A 16,990-nucleotide genomic window follows, 5' to 3' on the forward strand; every position below is an offset into this window, starting at 1 on the left:
GTATATACTTCCTCAAGACCCCCGTGAGGTAGGAGTATAATGTCGAGTTCTACACGCCCCTAGCGCCCTGCCTTGGCACAGAGGTATTGTTTCTTACGCGCATGTAGGGGTTGTATTCGTTTGTACTTTCTTTAACTAACTACGACCGACTGAGGATTTTGGACTAAAACGAGACACTAATTTGTCCCAAAAACCTGTCCCCAGTCGCAAAAAAGGTGTCCGCCATCGTTTTCGAGGTCCCGTGACACCTGAAGAATGTTCCTCCTGAATGCTCGACTCAGCAATAATGTGAATGGGCCTTACGACTTGGCTGGGCTCATTAGCCTGTCTTGAAAAACGTTAAGTGCCCGCTGAGATCTTCGTGAACGTGTATCGTGTACGTACCGTATATCCTGGTTTGTCAAAGCTCCAGAAGCAGTATGAAGATTTCTTTGGCTATCGTCATGTGTCTCTGGTAATGAAGACAGTGAGTTTCCACCAGTGCCATGATTGTTTCGACCGTTGCCTCCATTTCGACCGTTGCCTCCATTTCGACCGTTGCCTCCATTTCGACCGTTGCCTCCATTTCGACCATTTCCTCCATTTCGACCGTTTCCTCCATTTCGACCATTTCCTCCATTTCGACCGTTTCCTCCATTTCGACCGTTTCCTCCATTTCGACCGTTTCCTCCATTTCGACCGTTTCCTCCGTTCCGGATGTTTCGATCCCCAGTCGAGCGTACGCTCTGAATAAATGGCAACAGTGCGCTGTCTGTGAGTAGCTGATGAGCGTAGCTTATAGCAGGGTCTAATACGGTTGGACTGGGTGGTGAGACCATAACGTTAACATGATCAAGCAGCCTGATACGGATGTGCTCTGGGATATTGAGCTCATCCGGAGCTCCCGACATGATGTATGTGCTCATTAAAATCTTCCATTGCTTCCCCAAACGCCGCGAGTCCGATGTCATCTTCGTGGGGCAAAGATCAGGGGCTGAAGCACGATAGGCGTCAATATAGTTCTTCGTGTCCGAAAGGAAGTCCAATAATTCAATGCAATGGTTCTGGGACAGATAGTCGACGAAGGACTCGAGGGTAAACGGTTCCGCGGCATTCCCGGATATTATTTGGTTGAAGTTGAGATATGGGGCGGGCGAGATTTGCCTGGAGGCGGTTGAATCTCTGTCTCCGCTTGTAGTACTGGATGCCATGATTTGGTGCTTTGGCTAATGGAATAATTGGCCTAGCAATTTAACAGGCACCTGGGCATAATAATAACATTGTGATAATGAGTGCCAGTAACCAGCTATTAGGCAGAAGGAGGTTTTAAATGAGAATTCATCATGATGCAATATATTTGTTATCTTCAGCACTCTTGTTTTTGATCAAAGCGGTTGTTTAGTAAGTGGCTTAATTCATAATTAATTTTAATAGGCCGGATGTGTTTCCCGGACACAATTGAAGTCTTGCTCGAATCACATGGCTAAGAAAATTTGACCGTTCTCGACCATGGAACGGGTTTGGAGAACATACAACCACCAGGAACTTTATTAGGGCAGAAGGTGATGGAAGAAGATATGAAGGGATAAGATACGTGGTCCAGCATTATTTAAAACTTGGGACCGATGGAATGTAGTCTAATTGTGAGTTGGGTGCCTCCACTTATGATTCTAGTGGCTATTGGGTCCTTTGTAGTTGCGTTCAGCTCTTCGGCCATTGCTGATTAGGAAATACTCGATGACCACTAAGTAAACAGTCTGTATATCTGCCGCAATTACTTGATATTAACCAGGCATTGTGATAGTGGTACTGGTTGAAGATAATGAAAAAGAAGTTGCGCCGACAAGCAAAGTGCATTGACGTCCGGCTGACCCAGGGGGGTAGGTCAGCCTTCGGTGTAGGGCATCTCCGCATGCCGCCTACGGTGACTATTAATAGGAAATTATTTGGATAAACACAATAGCGAAGACGATGAGCTACACAAACTACCACATATTGTTGCTAAGTGTTGGAATTAAGATTACGCAGAACATGCAGTTGATATCATTTCGTGTGTCTCATCCAAGGCCAAATTCACCGCCATGCCAGTAAAGTAGATGCACAGAACAGTGAAACAAAAGAATAGAAACAGATCCCAGCGCGTTATCATTTGCTTATAACACAGCAGATTCAAGCCTCTTCAGACGACCATATATTTCCGAATCGATCAAAGGCTATGCGGTATGGTGGCCGCGAGCAGTTTTGCAGTGCAGGAGTATTCCGAAAGGGTAGCAACCTTGGAAGGTAGTTTTGCAATGTGGATTGGGGGGTGGGCGGATATAAAATTGATCTATCATCTGAATAATGTCCTCGATCTCTATGAAGACGAATCAGAATCCGTTCCAGAAGAATCTTCGTCAAGAACGATTCGGCGCATGACGGTCTTGTCGAACAAATCAATCGCAAACCGCCGAGCTGGGAGTCGGAAATGATGACTCTCGAGGATACAGAGGGTTTTGCGGAAAAGATGAACCTGATGGAATCTTTCAGGTTGTTTGGATTTGATGCTATTGACCATGTATGATTAGTAGTTACTTGCAGAGGCATGAAGGGGAGAGACGATACCTATGCAGGTCTGTGGCTGCTCGCTTCGAAAGCACCGTGTTACCCATATCGACAATCAACTTCAGAATCTTTTGGTTGGTTACGTCCGGGTCTGTCGTTGCCTCCTTGAGTTTGTTTTGGGATGTACGTTTGGCGGCATCCGAATTATAACCGGGGAACGAGATCTATCTTAATTAGTCATTGAACCATATTAGTAGATAGAAGTGGACTTACTAGGAATAGTTTGCGATGGTCTGTCGGTAGGCAAAAGCCTAGATATTGCCCATTTTGGTCAATGGCAGAGTCCCATCCAAAACCTCGCAATACCTGTAACCCGTGCTTGCTGCGGGAGATGAGCCCTAAGACGAAGAAAGCAGTGCCTCGCATCGTCAAAACACCTGCGCTCTCAGCTATCGTTACAATGCGTTGTACAATCTCTGGTTCAAGGAACGGAGCGCCAAGCTCCATTGACCCGACATTGCCTACGGCCCAGAGACATCCCTTAACCTTAAGGAGTACTTCGTAATCCTCTTCCTCGAGTCTGAAATCTCGGATTGTCCATGCGAATTCGCTAAAATGGCCAGATTGCTCGAGAAGCTTGCAGCCTTCAGCAGTTCGGGCAAGCTCTCGGTAAAAGTGTGGAGGCACGACACCCACATCTTGCATGTCAACCAGGTCTTCGGGTGCATAGCTACTGCGTCGTGGTTGATCAACGTAGGCCCTTGACAATGCTGCTTCCACGAGGGCCACATATGAGTCGTTTCGACCGAGGAACCAGTCATCCATTTCTTGCGTGATGTAGTCCAGACCGTCCAGATAATGGTAGCCAACCGAAGTTGACAAGAAGCGTAGGAGCAGTGGCGCACCAATCTCACCCAAATGGTCAAGAGAAGGTCGACACTTGACCACGTACTCGAGATAATCACGCTGGTTGCACGCTTCTTCGAGGATCTTCACAGCAATCTGGCAAACAGTGACGTCCGGGTCGTATAGCTGAGTCACAAGAAGCTTAACAACCCATTCCGCATTTCCAATTGCCACGTGCGTTGGCACATTATCACCGCCGACGGCATACTTGCGAAGAAGCTTGGTTGCAAATATGCGGATTTCTTTGGATCCAATTGTGAGGGCTTTGGAAAGCATGACGCGCAGGTGACTATCTCGGCTGTAGTCCATGTTGCCTAGAAGGGTTTGGATGAGATCATTGCGTCCTTGCAACTCGATAATGTGATAGAACATATTGAGCATATGCCATCTCTCCATCATGAGAAGCCCCTTCACGTCACCACTCAACGTCCCTAGCATTGCAAAATAACCTCCACTCATTGTGTTGGTCATTTGCTCTCGCGAGAAGAGTGGCGACGCAGAAGTCAACCCACTCATTCGATCCAATTGTGCCAAGCATTCGGCAACCTGCCGGAGAAACTTGTTCTCGGCGAGGTACTTCGTGCCCTCGGAAGTCTGAACAAGGGTTCGCATCAAGGCGCAACCTGTCCGAACGTAGCGCTGATTTGGTTTTGTGTTTGGGACAAGAGCGAAGCGGTATTTGAATGGTCTGTAGAACCCAATGAGTCGCTTCATAAATTTAGAGCCTTTGATGGCCTCATCCATGCGCTTAGGGTTCGTGAGCGGACCCTCGACGAGACGGTGAATAAGATCCCACTTCCATTTGATGTAATTGGAAGTGTTTAACACGTGAGTTTCCATAATGGCATTTCGGAATGTTTGTTCATCCATCGTCGGGCTCAACTTGTCCTTTGATTGCTCACCCGGCAGCAAAGAGGCCGTGAAATCAACGTCCATATTGTAACGACCTGAGCCTGAATAGGCCCCGGAGCGAGCCAACGTCCGATTGATACTTTCAATCTGGAAAATAGTCGACGTTGAAACGTCATGGTTGTCGGTGTCGAATTGGATTGCGGGGGGAATCAGGTTTGGAAGGACTTGGAGTTTGGCACTGGTTGCCGATGGTAGGGAGTGATGAGCAAGTTTTAGCACTTCAGTCAGGAGAAGAGTGGCTTTCCGTCGGAGCGAGGGATCTGTCTCATCTTCGATCAGATCCGAAAGGGCCTATACCGAGTTAGCATCTTCTGTGGCTTCCGTCACAAGAGTGTTCCTACTTTGGGCAGACCAGCCTCGATCAAAGCCGCCAGGATAAGGGTTGAAAAATGCGCCGTCAGATCGAATTTGTTGCTGGTATTCTCGGTGAATGAAGGCGTGTGTCTCGATTCGGTATCAGAACGTAGATTGGAAACCCTGCCATATGTTGTGAGTCGCCTGCCAGCGAGAAAAGAGGACGACCACGACGGGGGTTTTATTCGCAGCGCATCGAATAACAGTTCCATGATAAGATCACGGGCCTGAGGGTCAGGATAATGCAATGACTCTAAGAGGGAATGCAATGGTTTGGCATTGTTCCTAGCGAGAATCACAAGGCCGGGCCACGTCTTGAGCATGGCGGAGATCGCGCGAGCAGCAGATTTTAACCGGCCGTTGCGAAGAGAGTCTGCTAAAGAATCGGTGAAAGGCGTCAAAACAGCTTCTAGTTCGCCTCCTTGCAGATATTTCCGGCTGCGTGGGGTGTCGAGGATATGCAAAAAGCTAGAGATCAAACTCTCCGAGGCACCAAATGTGCCTTCTGCCAAGGCATCGTGCAAAGCAGAGAAGCCACCGGAAGAGGCAACGAGTTCTGGATCTTTGATCAACATTTCCGCTAGGGTCATAATGGATATGTTCCGTAGCCGATCCTCATTGTGCTCCGCCACGGAGACGATTGTGCGAACCACAGCACGCGATATCTCCTTCACACCATCTTTGACATCAAGGAAGGCTCGCACGAACTTCAGAGCCTGTTCTCTTTCAATGCTGGATTTGCTCTCTTTGACGAGAGATAAGATGACAAGTTCATCTGTGTGCAGCGCACGAATGGTTTGAATGGACTTCCGATCTGCTATGGCATAGCGAGTCAGCCGGTAGCCCGCGGCAACCACTTCTTTGCTGTCACTGAGGAGCATGATCTGAACACGCAAGCCAAATACAGGCCATGCAAGGTCATACTTGAGGGCCGGATGCCGTTTAAATAACTCGACCAGATTGTTCGCGCGCTCCACATAGAAGTCGGGCGACATCCCCTCGATCTCTAATGCCTGAAGTGTCTCGGACAGCACATATGTCGGGGATTCCATGTTTCCATCTTCGTCAGCTTCTTGGTATCCGTCCAGTGATCCTCCACCGGCATGATTGCGGGAGGGTGAGCGCATGGGACTCCCTCGAAAAAGGCTGGAAAGTCGACTGCGTGGGGGAGTTGTGGCCGGCGCCTGCGCGCGCAGCAGCTCTTCTTCAAGCTCGTGTTGTAACTCGGCCAGTTTGCGATTCGATGTGCTCAGCTCGGATTCTACCTTTAGGCGCTGTTCTTTCGTTTGCTTCGGAGGCTTTGCCAGCAGTGCCTCGAGCATATTCTCTGTTCCGGTCTTGATCTTTGTTTCCTTGGCGATCTTTCCTCGAAGAAAAGCCACGCGCTCTTCTGTAGTATTGAGGTCTTCCTCGCCTATCGATTTACTGGCTCGTCGTGTATAGGTTCCATCGGCTCGTGGTGTCGTACTCCGTGAGGTCATGCTCTTGAGCTCCGCGCTGAAGCTACCGGGTCCGCCAAACGACGGGGCCAGCGACGAAGGCCCTCGGGTTCCGGTAGTAGCGCTACCACCTGATCCAGACCGTCCATTCCGCCCCGACCTGGGGACTGCATCATTCCAGCTGCCGTTCTCTGAACCGGCATCGTGGCTCATAGAAGACCGCCCGTCACCCAAGGCGCGGTGCTGGGTGGACGCAGAGAACGCTGATTGGTGTCCGGAAGCCATGGAGCTCCATCTAGCCACGGAGGCTGTCTATGACCAGTCGCAGGTATTCGGAGTGCCGAAGGGCCGCATTGGGGTCCGGGGAGAGTAAAGGTCACGTCGCGGAGCAAGGGCTCGAGTATGGGGAAGCGCAGGGGCGGAGGGGGTGGGCAACTCCGCAGTCACGGGCACGGGTTACAGGCTGGATGATCTAAGAGCAGCAGCTGCCACCACGACTGGGCAAGACTGGGGTTTAGCGAAAGAGCGGCATGCAGAGAAGCGATCTGCACGGGTAGGCGATTGTCCCACTCGGTTGACCTTTGGGGGAGCCTGATCGCAACCAACAACGGATGACTAAGGCATCGCCCCCATGGACAATCAGCTTCCAGATAGGTATGTTGTAGCGTAAAACAAGACTACCTATATAGTCGAAGCAATCATCTGTTGGTATTTTAAGATATACCTAAGTACTGTTCGGTTAGATATTCCAGGAGGATGAGAGTACTGCTACACAATTGGAAGAACCACTTACAGCCCATTAGTGAACTTTGTATACATACTACTCTTTTCAGCCATCGCCGAACAGGCAATCTGCCGTAGAACTTTACTGCAGTACTTTACTGCAGTGATTCTTTAGAAGAGGGGGTATTATTCGTATCAAAATCCACACTACAGTCATAAATAAACAAAGTTGAATGATACACGGGACTAGTTGCCTTACTAGACACCCAAGTCCCTCGAAACGCCCCACGAAATGCCCTAGTCCCCGCCTGTTATCATACAAGGCATAGCACATATTAGACCGAAAGACCGCGTATTCTTGTCATATTGGCAAATCATTTCTCAAGGATTGCTGGTTGTCTTCTCCAGGATCGTTTTCATCATCTCGTTACCAAGCTGTGAAGCCTCGGGGAACCGAGGGGCAAAGTACGAGGCAATCCGCTCAAAGCGATCACGGTAGGATTCAAAATCTCCGAAAGACACACAGTCTGACCAAGCCTGTAGGAAAAAAAAGAATCATGATTAGCCCAAAGAAGGAAATGAGATAGTGTTATCATGCGATTGGCATTACTGACCCGGGCCGCAAATGTGAATTCCAGATCATCTGAACGGAATGTATTGTCATCAATCGCAGTGTCTAGAGCTTCCTCAAGAAGTTCGGGGTTGCGGAACAGGTACTCAGTAACGCCAAGCCATAGACGGAAGAGCTGGGGAGAGATTAGCATATTGAAGATTTGACGGCGACCAACTCCTATCAACTGAGACATACCGGGGTCGAGCAAATCATATGATCATAGGGAACAATGCCGAGTTTGGACCAACAGTCAACGATGGCGAGGAGACTGAGATGGCTGTTGGGAGGTGATTTCTCCCGAGACCGGTTGGAAAGAGAGAACCGGTCTAGGACTTCGTCCTTCAACAAGAGGTCTTGTGCCTCCTGGCCCTCCTTGAACACAGCAGCTCCGGCCGCCTTAACTCGTTGCTTGAGCTCCTCGCGATGTCCACCAAGCATGAGTTTATAGAGCTCCGTGACTGACTCGGCATACTGGCGAATCTGCTGCTTCGCAGCCGGGTTGAGGATAGCGAGACCGGCGTAAACATGCCACTTGTTTGCATAGATGCGCAGTGTGATGTTGATCTTCACGTTCTCGATACCACCCACCCATCGGTTGATTTCCCAAGGGAATTGGTTGTTGGCCTGCCATGCGGTCCCCATGCTCAGGAAGGCGGCATGGGTAACGGCCTGGGTATCGGCGGTAATTCGATCATGCATCTCGCCGGTGATGTAAACATGTTTGGATCCAAAGGAGGACAGGATGTGATCGACGAATTGAAGACTTTCGTCCGAGGCTCGATGTTGGATTAGAACCTAGACGAGGGGGTGGACATTAGTTCATGTTGAACCAGGCTGGAATTAAATTAGACATTGGTGCGATGCCCTACCAGAGGCTGACCCTTCGGATTGACTTTGGGTCCATGCAGCGAGTGGCATGATACGATCTCTACATCGGACGGTAGGTGCTTTTCAAAGGCTGCAAGCTCCGGGGCCTTGCATGAGGTCTGACCACCAACAATCGCCCCGACCTTGGTTGCTTGAAGTAGAAGCCTTGAGTCAGATGGATTGATCCATGCAGGGGGGGGCATTGGTTCAAAAATCAATTGGGGACATACAGGGCCCGTACTGTGCCACGACTCGGTCGATGACACCAGCCTCTACGCTGTAAAGAATGAAATCGCTAAGTCTCGAAACGAGATGTCCATTCGGGAAAATGGTGATTCTTTGCTATATACGATGAGCCTCTGGGCGTATTGGCCCGGCGGGGGACGTACTTGAGAAGCGAACTCTTGGGTCAAAGATTCATAATTCTCAGGTCTATCACAAGCGTTTATCCTTTTAATGAAAAATATCAAGTCCATGTTAGTATTAAGATTCTTGTAACCAGGTAACGCGCAAGAGAAGGAAGACGCAATCTGTTTTAGAAATCTATTCGAAACATTCTGTTAGCATCGTGTGATGAGAAATAGTAGGAGTGAATCGAAAGAACAAGGCAGCTTCAAGAAGCTTCTCAGACAAGAAAAATTAAGGTAGCGAGTATTTTACATCATCGACGACTCAGCAATTGACCGGGACCAGAATGGTTTGCCGGCTATCACCGAGTCATGCTCGAGCCAAATGCACTCAAGTCATCATTGGATTGGGGGATAGGGAAGTGGAAGTAGAGTAGGAGAGATCAGGATGAGCTTACCATTCAAGTATTGCTGGATGCTTGGATTGCGAACAACCAGGAAAAAAACAAGGCGGAGAAAAATTACCTCCATCCGGCGGCACTGAGACGCTGGGCATACATTTTACCCATGTCACCCATGCCGATGATGCCAATAGAGGCATCCTCCATGGTTCGTCCCATTCTGGCAACGAGTCACACTTGACTGATTCTGCAGATAGATGTGGTATTGTAACGTCTGTGGTTAGTAAAACAGTGATTTGTAGCGCTTGAATCGAAGCACCGGTTTTTCCACCGGGTCAGACGAGTTCGCGATGTCAATTGGAATGCAGAAGAAATGTCATGTCTTGCGGAAGAGAAAGAAAATTTAAATAGGCAAGCTCAGCTCGGGTGACTCACCGCCCGCCGGGCCGACTGCACGACCGGTGAGACACGTGACTAGTAGTCGCTTGAGCCGGGACCAGCAGAGTTTGAGGACCAATCAGAAGTGGTAAATTTGCTAGGGCACACACCCACTTTTTGGCAATCTCATCCTCCTCAATCTCAATCTCCCGCTTCTTCTTTTCTTTCCCTCCATATTCCATCCACGACAAATCCCATCCACAATGGCCCCCAAGACTGCCCCCAAGGCTAAGGAGAACGTCTCCCTCGGCCCCCTTTCCGGCGACGGTACGTGAAACCCAATTTTACTCTGATATCCTTTTTAACGCGAGATTGCTGACTCGATTTTCGCATGGAACAGGAAAGCTCGTTTTCGGTGTTGCCCGCATCTTCGCCAGCTTCAACGACACCTTCGTTCACGTCACCGATCTTTCGTACGTTTCTCCCTCATAATTTCCGCTGGAAGGAATTGCCGCATATCCCTCTTCAAGAATGCTGGATTACGTTAGCTGACACATTTCTGTTCTACAGCGGCCGTGAAACCATCGTCCGTGTCACTGGTGGTATGAAGGTCAAGGCTGATCGTGACGAGTCCTCCCCCTACGCTGCCATGCTTGCTGCCCAGGACGTCGCCGCCCGCTGCAAGGAGCTCGGCATCAACGCCCTGCACATCAAGATCCGTGCCACTGGTGGTAACGGCACCAAGACCCCCGGTCCTGGTGCTCAGTCTGCCCTCCGTGCTCTTGCCCGTGCTGGTATGCGCATTGGCCGTATCGAGGATGTCACCCCCACCCCCTCCGACAGCACTCGTCGCAAGGGTGGTCGCCGTGGTCGCCGTCTTTAGAGGTATGCAGGAGTGTTTTTCATATCCTACTACGTCTTTGCGTTGTTGGATTGGGAACAACCTGCAGGCCCTACCTGCAATTGTGGATGGAATAAACGCGAGGAACGGCCTATGTCGCCTGGTCTTCACCTTCTATCACGCCCTAAAAGTTCGAACTCAGCTGTCGCTGTTGAGTTAGGTAGTCTGATAAGACTACTGAATCAATTGAACTGGTTTGAGTTACCTTGGTCTTTCTCGTAAATCCAAAATTGTAAATCTAAAGTGTAGTGTATTTTTTTGTAGTGGGGTCCGACTGAGCAGTTGTTCCCATGGCTCCCATCATGTGCTGGTCATCTTTACGTAGAGTGGCCCGCTCACCGCGGGGAGCTTCACGTTATCGCGGGGCCGATAAAAAGGCGAGCTTCACCAACGCAACCTTCAACTCAACACACGACAACCACCGAAGTCCAGCGACCTACACACTATTGGAGATCTACATAAAGTTTTTCTGCCATATGCGCTGGAACATGTCACCAGTCTGAGACCGTATTTTCTGCCAGGAACTGATGGCAGTTCCCTGTTTTCCAGGATCCCAACATCGAACAATCTTTTTTTTTTCAAGTTGGACAAGGCCAGCACGCGAATGACCTGATCAGACCCAATAACGATTCCTCCACAAGTTCCAAACCACCATAAATCCGAACCGCCGCGATGTCTTCCTCGCTGCAACCGTCACCAACCATCCTCCTCCCCCACCTCCCTCCCAAGACCCTTGTCGGTATCGATCTAATCACCTTCACGTCAACGCCCAAGTTCCACGGAATTCGCGATCTACCGAGAGGATGGCACTTCCTGTACACCGGAACCACGGAGAGTCTTTCTCTCCGGTGCGGCGCATGGTTCTACGTGGGTGACATCAGCACAGCAGGCCATGGACAGAATGACTCCGCGATCGTGGTACGAGATCAAAATACCGGGCCAGAGATCTTCATCTGGAAATGGAACACGGATACAGAATCGCTCTCATCGCTCCGAAATGATCACGACTCCGATCGACAAGAGGCCATGCGCTTCAAGGCGAATCTGGGAGGCATCTGGCAGACTGGGGGACTATTTCGATATCGAAGCCGGGTGTCACCAGCTATGCTTTCGAACCAACCAGGCTCGACCCTGGAATCGACACCAAATCCGCCACAGGCGCCACAGGCGGAAGAAGACGAGGAAACCGAGGAAAGTGGCCGCAGAGACTGGCAACAGCTTACCGACTGGATATCGCCCAGTCTGCTCACGCGCATTATTGGCAGCCCTGAAATAGACGTGGATGATCACCCACGGTGGGACTTGACATCTGCCGGTACAGCTGATCGTGATGCGGATCATATTCCCGGGCTTGATAAGCTCAAGGAGAAGCCAAGCGAAGACCCAGAAACCCCAGAAAACCGCGCTGAAGAGGAGAAAGAACTTGGGTTTCTTCCCATCGACCTCAAGCAAACATGGCGAGAAGGCGCCATTGGCCGGGAGAGAACAGACGCCGCTCAAGATCGGTCCTGGGCATTGGGTGATTTGATTATTCGAAATTCGGCTTCGGTATCCGGTGAAATCACTGTTGACGAACGAACTGGAGAGATCCAGTTGCTCGGAGAATTGCAATTCACATTCATTATGGTGATTACCATGATGAATTTCTCGTGTCTCCAGCAGTGGAAGCGATTGCTGGGGCTTATATTAACTTGTCAACAAGCAATCGTTGATCGCGAAACCTTTATGAGCGACGTTGTCCGGTTATTGTTGTGTCAGCTCCAGCGATGTGATGATGTTGAGGGTGGCCTTTTTGAGATTGATGGAGATGAAGGTGGAAAGTTCTTGCTAGACCTGCTCAAGAAACTCAGACGTGCTGTGGATCAAGTTGTTGAGAAAGGAACACAATCAAAGGTTAAGACAGAGCTGGAGAAATTGGAAGCCTGGGTCAAGGAAGAATATGACTGGGAACTGACCCACGAGGACATTTTGAAACGGGGTACGATACAACTGGAAGATGGTGAGGAAATCGAGGTGGAAATGGAGGACAATGACGAATACGAGGAAACGGGCGAATATGCTCCTGTAATCGTTGATTTGGACGAAAGCAGTGCTGTATCTGATGTCCTTTCTGATGATGGAGAGATGTCAGATCTAGAGGACATGAGATATTGAAAAATACCCGTCTAAATCTTTTCTCCCCTCAGATCATTCTTAATTGCGACAATGCATATGGAATCGGCTACGTGAATAATCTTAAATTGAATATCTTTGGTTGATTCTTCCAAAAATCCCCAGAGGTTGGATTTGTTCTATGTACATCAAATAATCCCGTAAATCATGAAGATGCAGATTCTCTGATAAAACCCATCAGAACGCAACTGCTTATGCATCTCTAAAAAAGAAGTTGTCGTCTATTTCTCCTCGTCCTCGATAACGTAGGACCACTCGTGCTCCTCCTTGCCGAACATGATGACCTCGAGCCACGACTTGATCTGGGCAGTGTAGCCGGCAGGTTCGCCCTTGGGGCCGAGGGTGCTGATGTCGGTGTCGTTGTTGCGGATCATAGCAACAGGGGTGATGAAGTATGCGGTTCCAGACACAAAGGACTCAACAATGCGGCCCTCGTTTGCGGCCTTCTCAACCTCGGCAATGGTGATGGTACGCTCAACAGCCTCGAGAGGTGCTAGGTTACCGACAGAGTTCTTGGAAAGACGATCACGGACAAGCTCGAGGACACTGCGGCGAGTCACACCAGGCAGAATCAGCTGGCTATCGAGAGGAGCGGTGACAAGCTCCAGCTTGCCGGTGTCGCCATTGTGCCAGATAATGAAGAAGTTGCTGGCACCGGCCTCAGTGACCTGACGGTCCTCACCAAATAGCCAAAGGATCTGGTCGAAGCCCATGGCCTGGGACTTGCCGTGGGCCTGCAGAGAAGGACCGTAGTTAGCACCGAGCTTGGCCCAGCCGAAACCACCGGGCCAGGCGCGGATGGTGTCGGGGCTGGAGCCGAAAAGCTTCAATCCCTTGGAGGGCTCGGTTTGGCCTTCCTTCTTCAGCTTGCTAACGTCGGGCCAGGGGACGGCAATGATGAAGAGGAGAGCCTCCTTGGGGACCTGGACACCCAGGTGAGGACCGTTACCAATGACGGTAGGGCGGAGATAAAGGAAAGAACCAGGTCGCTCCTTGGGCAACCAGCCTGTTGGAAGTTAGTAACAATTTCATAGATATTGAATGAGGGGGGGGGGGGTTGGCACGTACGAGGGCCATCGATCTGCATTAGCTTGGCAACCAGCTTCTTGAGCTCATCATACTTGAAGCCAGGCAGAGAGGAGCGCTGGGCACTGGTGTTGAGACGCTCGCCATTGCAGTCAGGGCGGAACAGACGCATCTTGCCATCGTAGCCACGGTAGACCTTCATGCCCTCAAAGCACTCGGTGGCATAGTGGAGAACGGAGGCAGTGGGAGGAATGCTGAGGTTTCCGTAAGGCTTCACCTCAGGTGTCTCCCAACCATTAGCAGCAGTCCATCGCACAGAGACCATGTGGTCAGTGCAGTAGGAGTGGCTCAACTCCTCGGGAGAACCAGGCAGGGGAACATCTCGCAGGTTTGTGGAGCGAGTGATATTGAACTTGGAGCCGTCAAGCTCGGCGACGTGGGGTGCAACGGAGCCCATGGTTGATTTTGATCGATAGCTGCTGTGTCGTTTTTTGTGAAAGAAGAGTAGATAATATCCGATTTGAGAAGATTTAGATTATTCGTTCCAATGTGAGTCACTCTGCGGGTCAATCAATTTCCCAAATTGGAGTCAATTGGAGCACAGTGAAATAATAATGTAATTGAAAGGGAAGTAATAGGATTTAAAAGAATAAAAAAAAAATTGGACTTGAACCTGCCGGCACAAAGGAAGTATTATATGGCTAGCGGTTTGCCCCGGCTCTGGCTGCTATCAGACCGGTCCGAAGAAGATTTTTTTCGCCGAGCGGGATGGAGTTTGGAACTTCGCCATCGAAAAACCAATTGAACCAATGACATAAAGCGGAACGGGAATTCCCCATTTTTGAACTACAGATAGAGATAGCCGCATGTTACACTAGGTGTAGCGATAGCACTCACGTCTTCTTGTACAACGAACGCTAGGGTGCGGCGGCTTTGTTGTGCCGCACGCCTTACGCCCTGCGAATGACAGCCAAGGGGCGGGATCAAATGGAGGGGCTAATCGTCTTTATCAAGCGGGTCCACTTTTCTGGTTATTGCCCCGACGGTAGCCGTGCAGATGGGGTTGCCAAAATGAGCGAGTCTGTTCCCAAAGAGGTGGGAGATACGGTGATGTGGTGTATGGGGATTCCATACAAGGGAGGAACTCGTGGGTAAATTCGATGATGGTAGAGGATATCGGCAAATCGTAACTAACTTTGTTGGTCACGTTTTTCACTGCCGAAGTATAAAGCGAAGATCAAGGGCATGGCATGCATGCTACGGTCAACATGACGAAGTTGACAAAAGTTTATTGGGGCACTATACTGCATAAAGAATTAGTGACTGTGGGTTAATAGTCCCGACAATCTGGTTTTCTACTGGCAGCAAGAGTTCCAAGGTTGGTCGACGTAGTTTGTGCTACAAAGATACATTGGGTCCAACACATGCTATAATAGATCTGCAGCCCCGACCATACACGGGGAAAGAATCCATCCCTTGACTCCTGGGCTCATCATAAAATATGCATGCTAGCTATTTCAGCAGAACTTCCGAGCAGAATTTCCAAGGTTGTGGCGGCTTGGGTAGCACAACCTGAACAAAATAGGACCTCGAATCCGTCTCTCTTCACTGGCAATACTTTCAATATCCTGAGTCCTAAGCGGGCTATACCCAAAGCAATATCCCAATGTTAATTAAACTCACTCTGAGTCTATAGGCTAATATTTGTTGCTTCGGAGGGCTCGCAGTCTTTCCTCCTACAACGAGCGAATCAGATAGTGCCTTAGTTGATGCCAGGAAGTTTGTGTCTGAACCGGAACATCAAATTGGGAACATACTATTCCATGGATGGTAGCTTTTTATGGAGAATTAAGACTAATAGTAGCCACTTGTAGCCAGAAAAGCCTGTCAGTCGTAGTGGAGCCGCTTATAATGTTCTTGACCAAGATATGATTGACACTACCTACTAGGTACTGTTGCTGAAGTGTCCTTTGCAAAATTCTCTATATCATGCTTTATGATATGGGCGTTTCTCACATCCCGGGAGATCCCGAATACCACCAGTGCCTAAGCAATGGAGTGGTTTGAGTAATTTATAGAAGTAACTTGTTTGGTTACTGGGTTACTGATACAAGAAAGGTCTCGCACAATTAAAGCAGGTTTATTGAACAAATTACCCAACAGAAAGATTGGAAAAGAGAAATTTTCACATCTCTATCCGTACATAAAGAAGTTATGTTAGAAATGTCCATTCTGAAACAACGGCTAGAACGGAACGTGGATGATTCCCCTGCCGGTTGAGGTTCTCTGGCTCTCACTCTGTAATCTCAACCGAAAGTTTTTATTGAGTAGCTTGTTTACATTTTGTCTTTTTTTTGTTTTTGTAGTATTTCGTTTTATTTTACCTAATCTTTACTCCGAATTTTACCAAAGACATATCAGATTACCCGTATGGAGGAGGTCAGCTTGCCTCCCGTTCTCAACAGCTTGACAATTGATCATATAAAAAGGACTACCCAGTCATTAATTGATCCCAAGGGTTATGATTTTCACCCACTTTTTATCCCCTCTATTTCCCATAGCACTGTCTTGTGATTTGTTTATTAGTCATGTTGTTGAAACATCTTATATTGCTGGCTTCAGCTCTGTCAGCTGTCAATGCCCTTCTCCCATATCCTGCACCAGTCTCCCAAGAAGGCTCCCGGTCAACGCTCCTGCTCCGAGAAAACCTCAAAGTGACTCATGTCACACGAAGCGTTGCACCCTTCGATCAAGACAATATCACTACCGACTTGGCCGTGCGCTCTGAACAGGCAGCGACTGTTCTAAGCACTTTGATCACTTCATCTTTCAACCTGGCACTGGGAACCTGTGTTGTAGCTGCTATTGCCACTGCTGGTGTAGCGTGCTATACAGCACTGGCCGCTGCAGGAATTGTCACGATCTTCAGTCTACTGAAGATCACTGGAAATAAATACGTCGGAGAAGCTTTGAAGGCGAGGGTTGTTTCATCCACCTATGGAAGCAATGGAAAGGATCACTGGCGATAGTGGCACACAAAGCTGCGATACCTATTGCACGTTGAAGGCTAACACTCCGGAAGCCAAGTGGACGCACTTTGCCAATGTCACCGCACGTGATGTCCCTCATAAAGCATCGTTCTGGCAGAGTGGCTCCATTCGAGCCCTTCGCATTGAACAGACCACCGATTCGGCATCTACCAGCTCTAGCATCAACAAGAGGGAGGACGATGTCTACCTGCTCACAAGCTTTGCCAAGGAGAATAACATCATTGCTAGCATTTATTGGGTCGAGGACGATCAGACAACGTAGGTTTTACCTTTATCGTATCATTTCGGATCTGCATACTTTTGATGTGCTTCATGCTGATTTCAAAACCTCTATAGCTGGGATTAGTGGGACTCTTCAGACAATGAGTGGGTAGCTGA

The 16,990-nt window shown here is 49.2% G+C and overlaps 7 protein-coding genes across 7 annotated transcripts; 3 read left to right on the forward strand and 4 right to left on the reverse strand.

Annotated features, from left to right (window-relative positions):
* Positions 1 to 299: 299 nt before the first annotated feature.
* On the reverse strand, positions 300 to 1,190 carry N7533_012037 (regulator of G-protein signaling domain-containing protein; the record flags this gene model as incomplete). Its single annotated transcript, XM_057108687.1, has 2 exons — positions 300 to 324; positions 385 to 1,190. 2 exons carry the CDS (start codon positions 1,188 to 1,190, stop codon positions 300 to 302), a joined length of 831 nt encoding a protein of 276 aa, XP_056953788.1.
* A 1,145-nt stretch (positions 1,191 to 2,335) lies between these two features.
* On the reverse strand, positions 2,336 to 6,419 carry N7533_012038 (putative cytosolic regulator Pianissimo; the record flags this gene model as incomplete). Its single annotated transcript, XM_057108688.1, has 4 exons — positions 2,336 to 2,525; positions 2,584 to 2,747; positions 2,797 to 4,632; positions 4,683 to 6,419. 4 exons carry the CDS (start codon positions 6,417 to 6,419, stop codon positions 2,336 to 2,338), a joined length of 3,927 nt encoding a protein of 1,308 aa, XP_056953789.1.
* An 819-nt stretch (positions 6,420 to 7,238) lies between these two features.
* Positions 7,239 to 9,292, reverse strand: N7533_012039 (prephenate dehydrogenase (NADP(+)); the record flags this gene model as incomplete). Its single annotated transcript, XM_057108689.1, has 7 exons — positions 7,239 to 7,394; positions 7,472 to 7,603; positions 7,666 to 8,265; positions 8,340 to 8,488; positions 8,568 to 8,679; positions 8,727 to 8,880; positions 9,210 to 9,292. 7 exons carry the CDS (start codon positions 9,290 to 9,292, stop codon positions 7,239 to 7,241), a joined length of 1,386 nt encoding a protein of 461 aa, XP_056953790.1.
* A 434-nt stretch (positions 9,293 to 9,726) lies between these two features.
* N7533_012040 (40S ribosomal protein uS11) lies at positions 9,727 to 10,346 on the forward strand (the record flags this gene model as incomplete). Its single annotated transcript, XM_057108690.1, has 3 exons — positions 9,727 to 9,790; positions 9,864 to 9,936; positions 10,034 to 10,346. The coding sequence occupies 3 exons, from the start codon at positions 9,727 to 9,729 to the stop codon at positions 10,344 to 10,346; spliced, it is 450 nt and encodes a 149-aa protein (XP_056953791.1).
* A 690-nt stretch (positions 10,347 to 11,036) lies between these two features.
* Positions 11,037 to 12,518, forward strand: N7533_012041 (AAR2 splicing factor family protein; the record flags this gene model as incomplete). Its single annotated transcript, XM_057108691.1, has 1 exon — positions 11,037 to 12,518. One exon carries the CDS (start codon positions 11,037 to 11,039, stop codon positions 12,516 to 12,518), a length of 1,482 nt encoding a protein of 493 aa, XP_056953792.1.
* Positions 12,519 to 12,757: 239 nt separating this feature from the next.
* Positions 12,758 to 14,019, reverse strand: N7533_012042 (branched-chain amino acid aminotransferase, cytosolic; the record flags this gene model as incomplete). The annotated part of the gene is made up of 2 exons (XM_057108692.1): positions 12,758 to 13,542; positions 13,605 to 14,019. The coding sequence occupies 2 exons, from the start codon at positions 14,017 to 14,019 to the stop codon at positions 12,758 to 12,760; spliced, it is 1,200 nt and encodes a 399-aa protein (XP_056953793.1).
* A 2,131-nt stretch (positions 14,020 to 16,150) lies between these two features.
* N7533_012043 (uncharacterized protein) lies at positions 16,151 to 16,874 on the forward strand (the record flags this gene model as incomplete). Its single annotated transcript, XM_057108693.1, has 2 exons — positions 16,151 to 16,543; positions 16,629 to 16,874. The coding sequence occupies 2 exons, from the start codon at positions 16,151 to 16,153 to the stop codon at positions 16,872 to 16,874; spliced, it is 639 nt and encodes a 212-aa protein (XP_056953794.1).
* Between the last annotated feature and the right edge of the window lie 116 nt (positions 16,875 to 16,990).

Source organism: Penicillium manginii (genome assembly GCF_028828005.1).
Source record: "Penicillium manginii strain IBT 31320 chromosome Unknown utg000009l:1.0-3297300.0:1.0-3298630.0, whole genome shotgun sequence".
In the NCBI taxonomy this organism is placed as follows: Eukaryota; Fungi; Ascomycota; class Eurotiomycetes; order Eurotiales; family Aspergillaceae; genus Penicillium; species Penicillium manginii.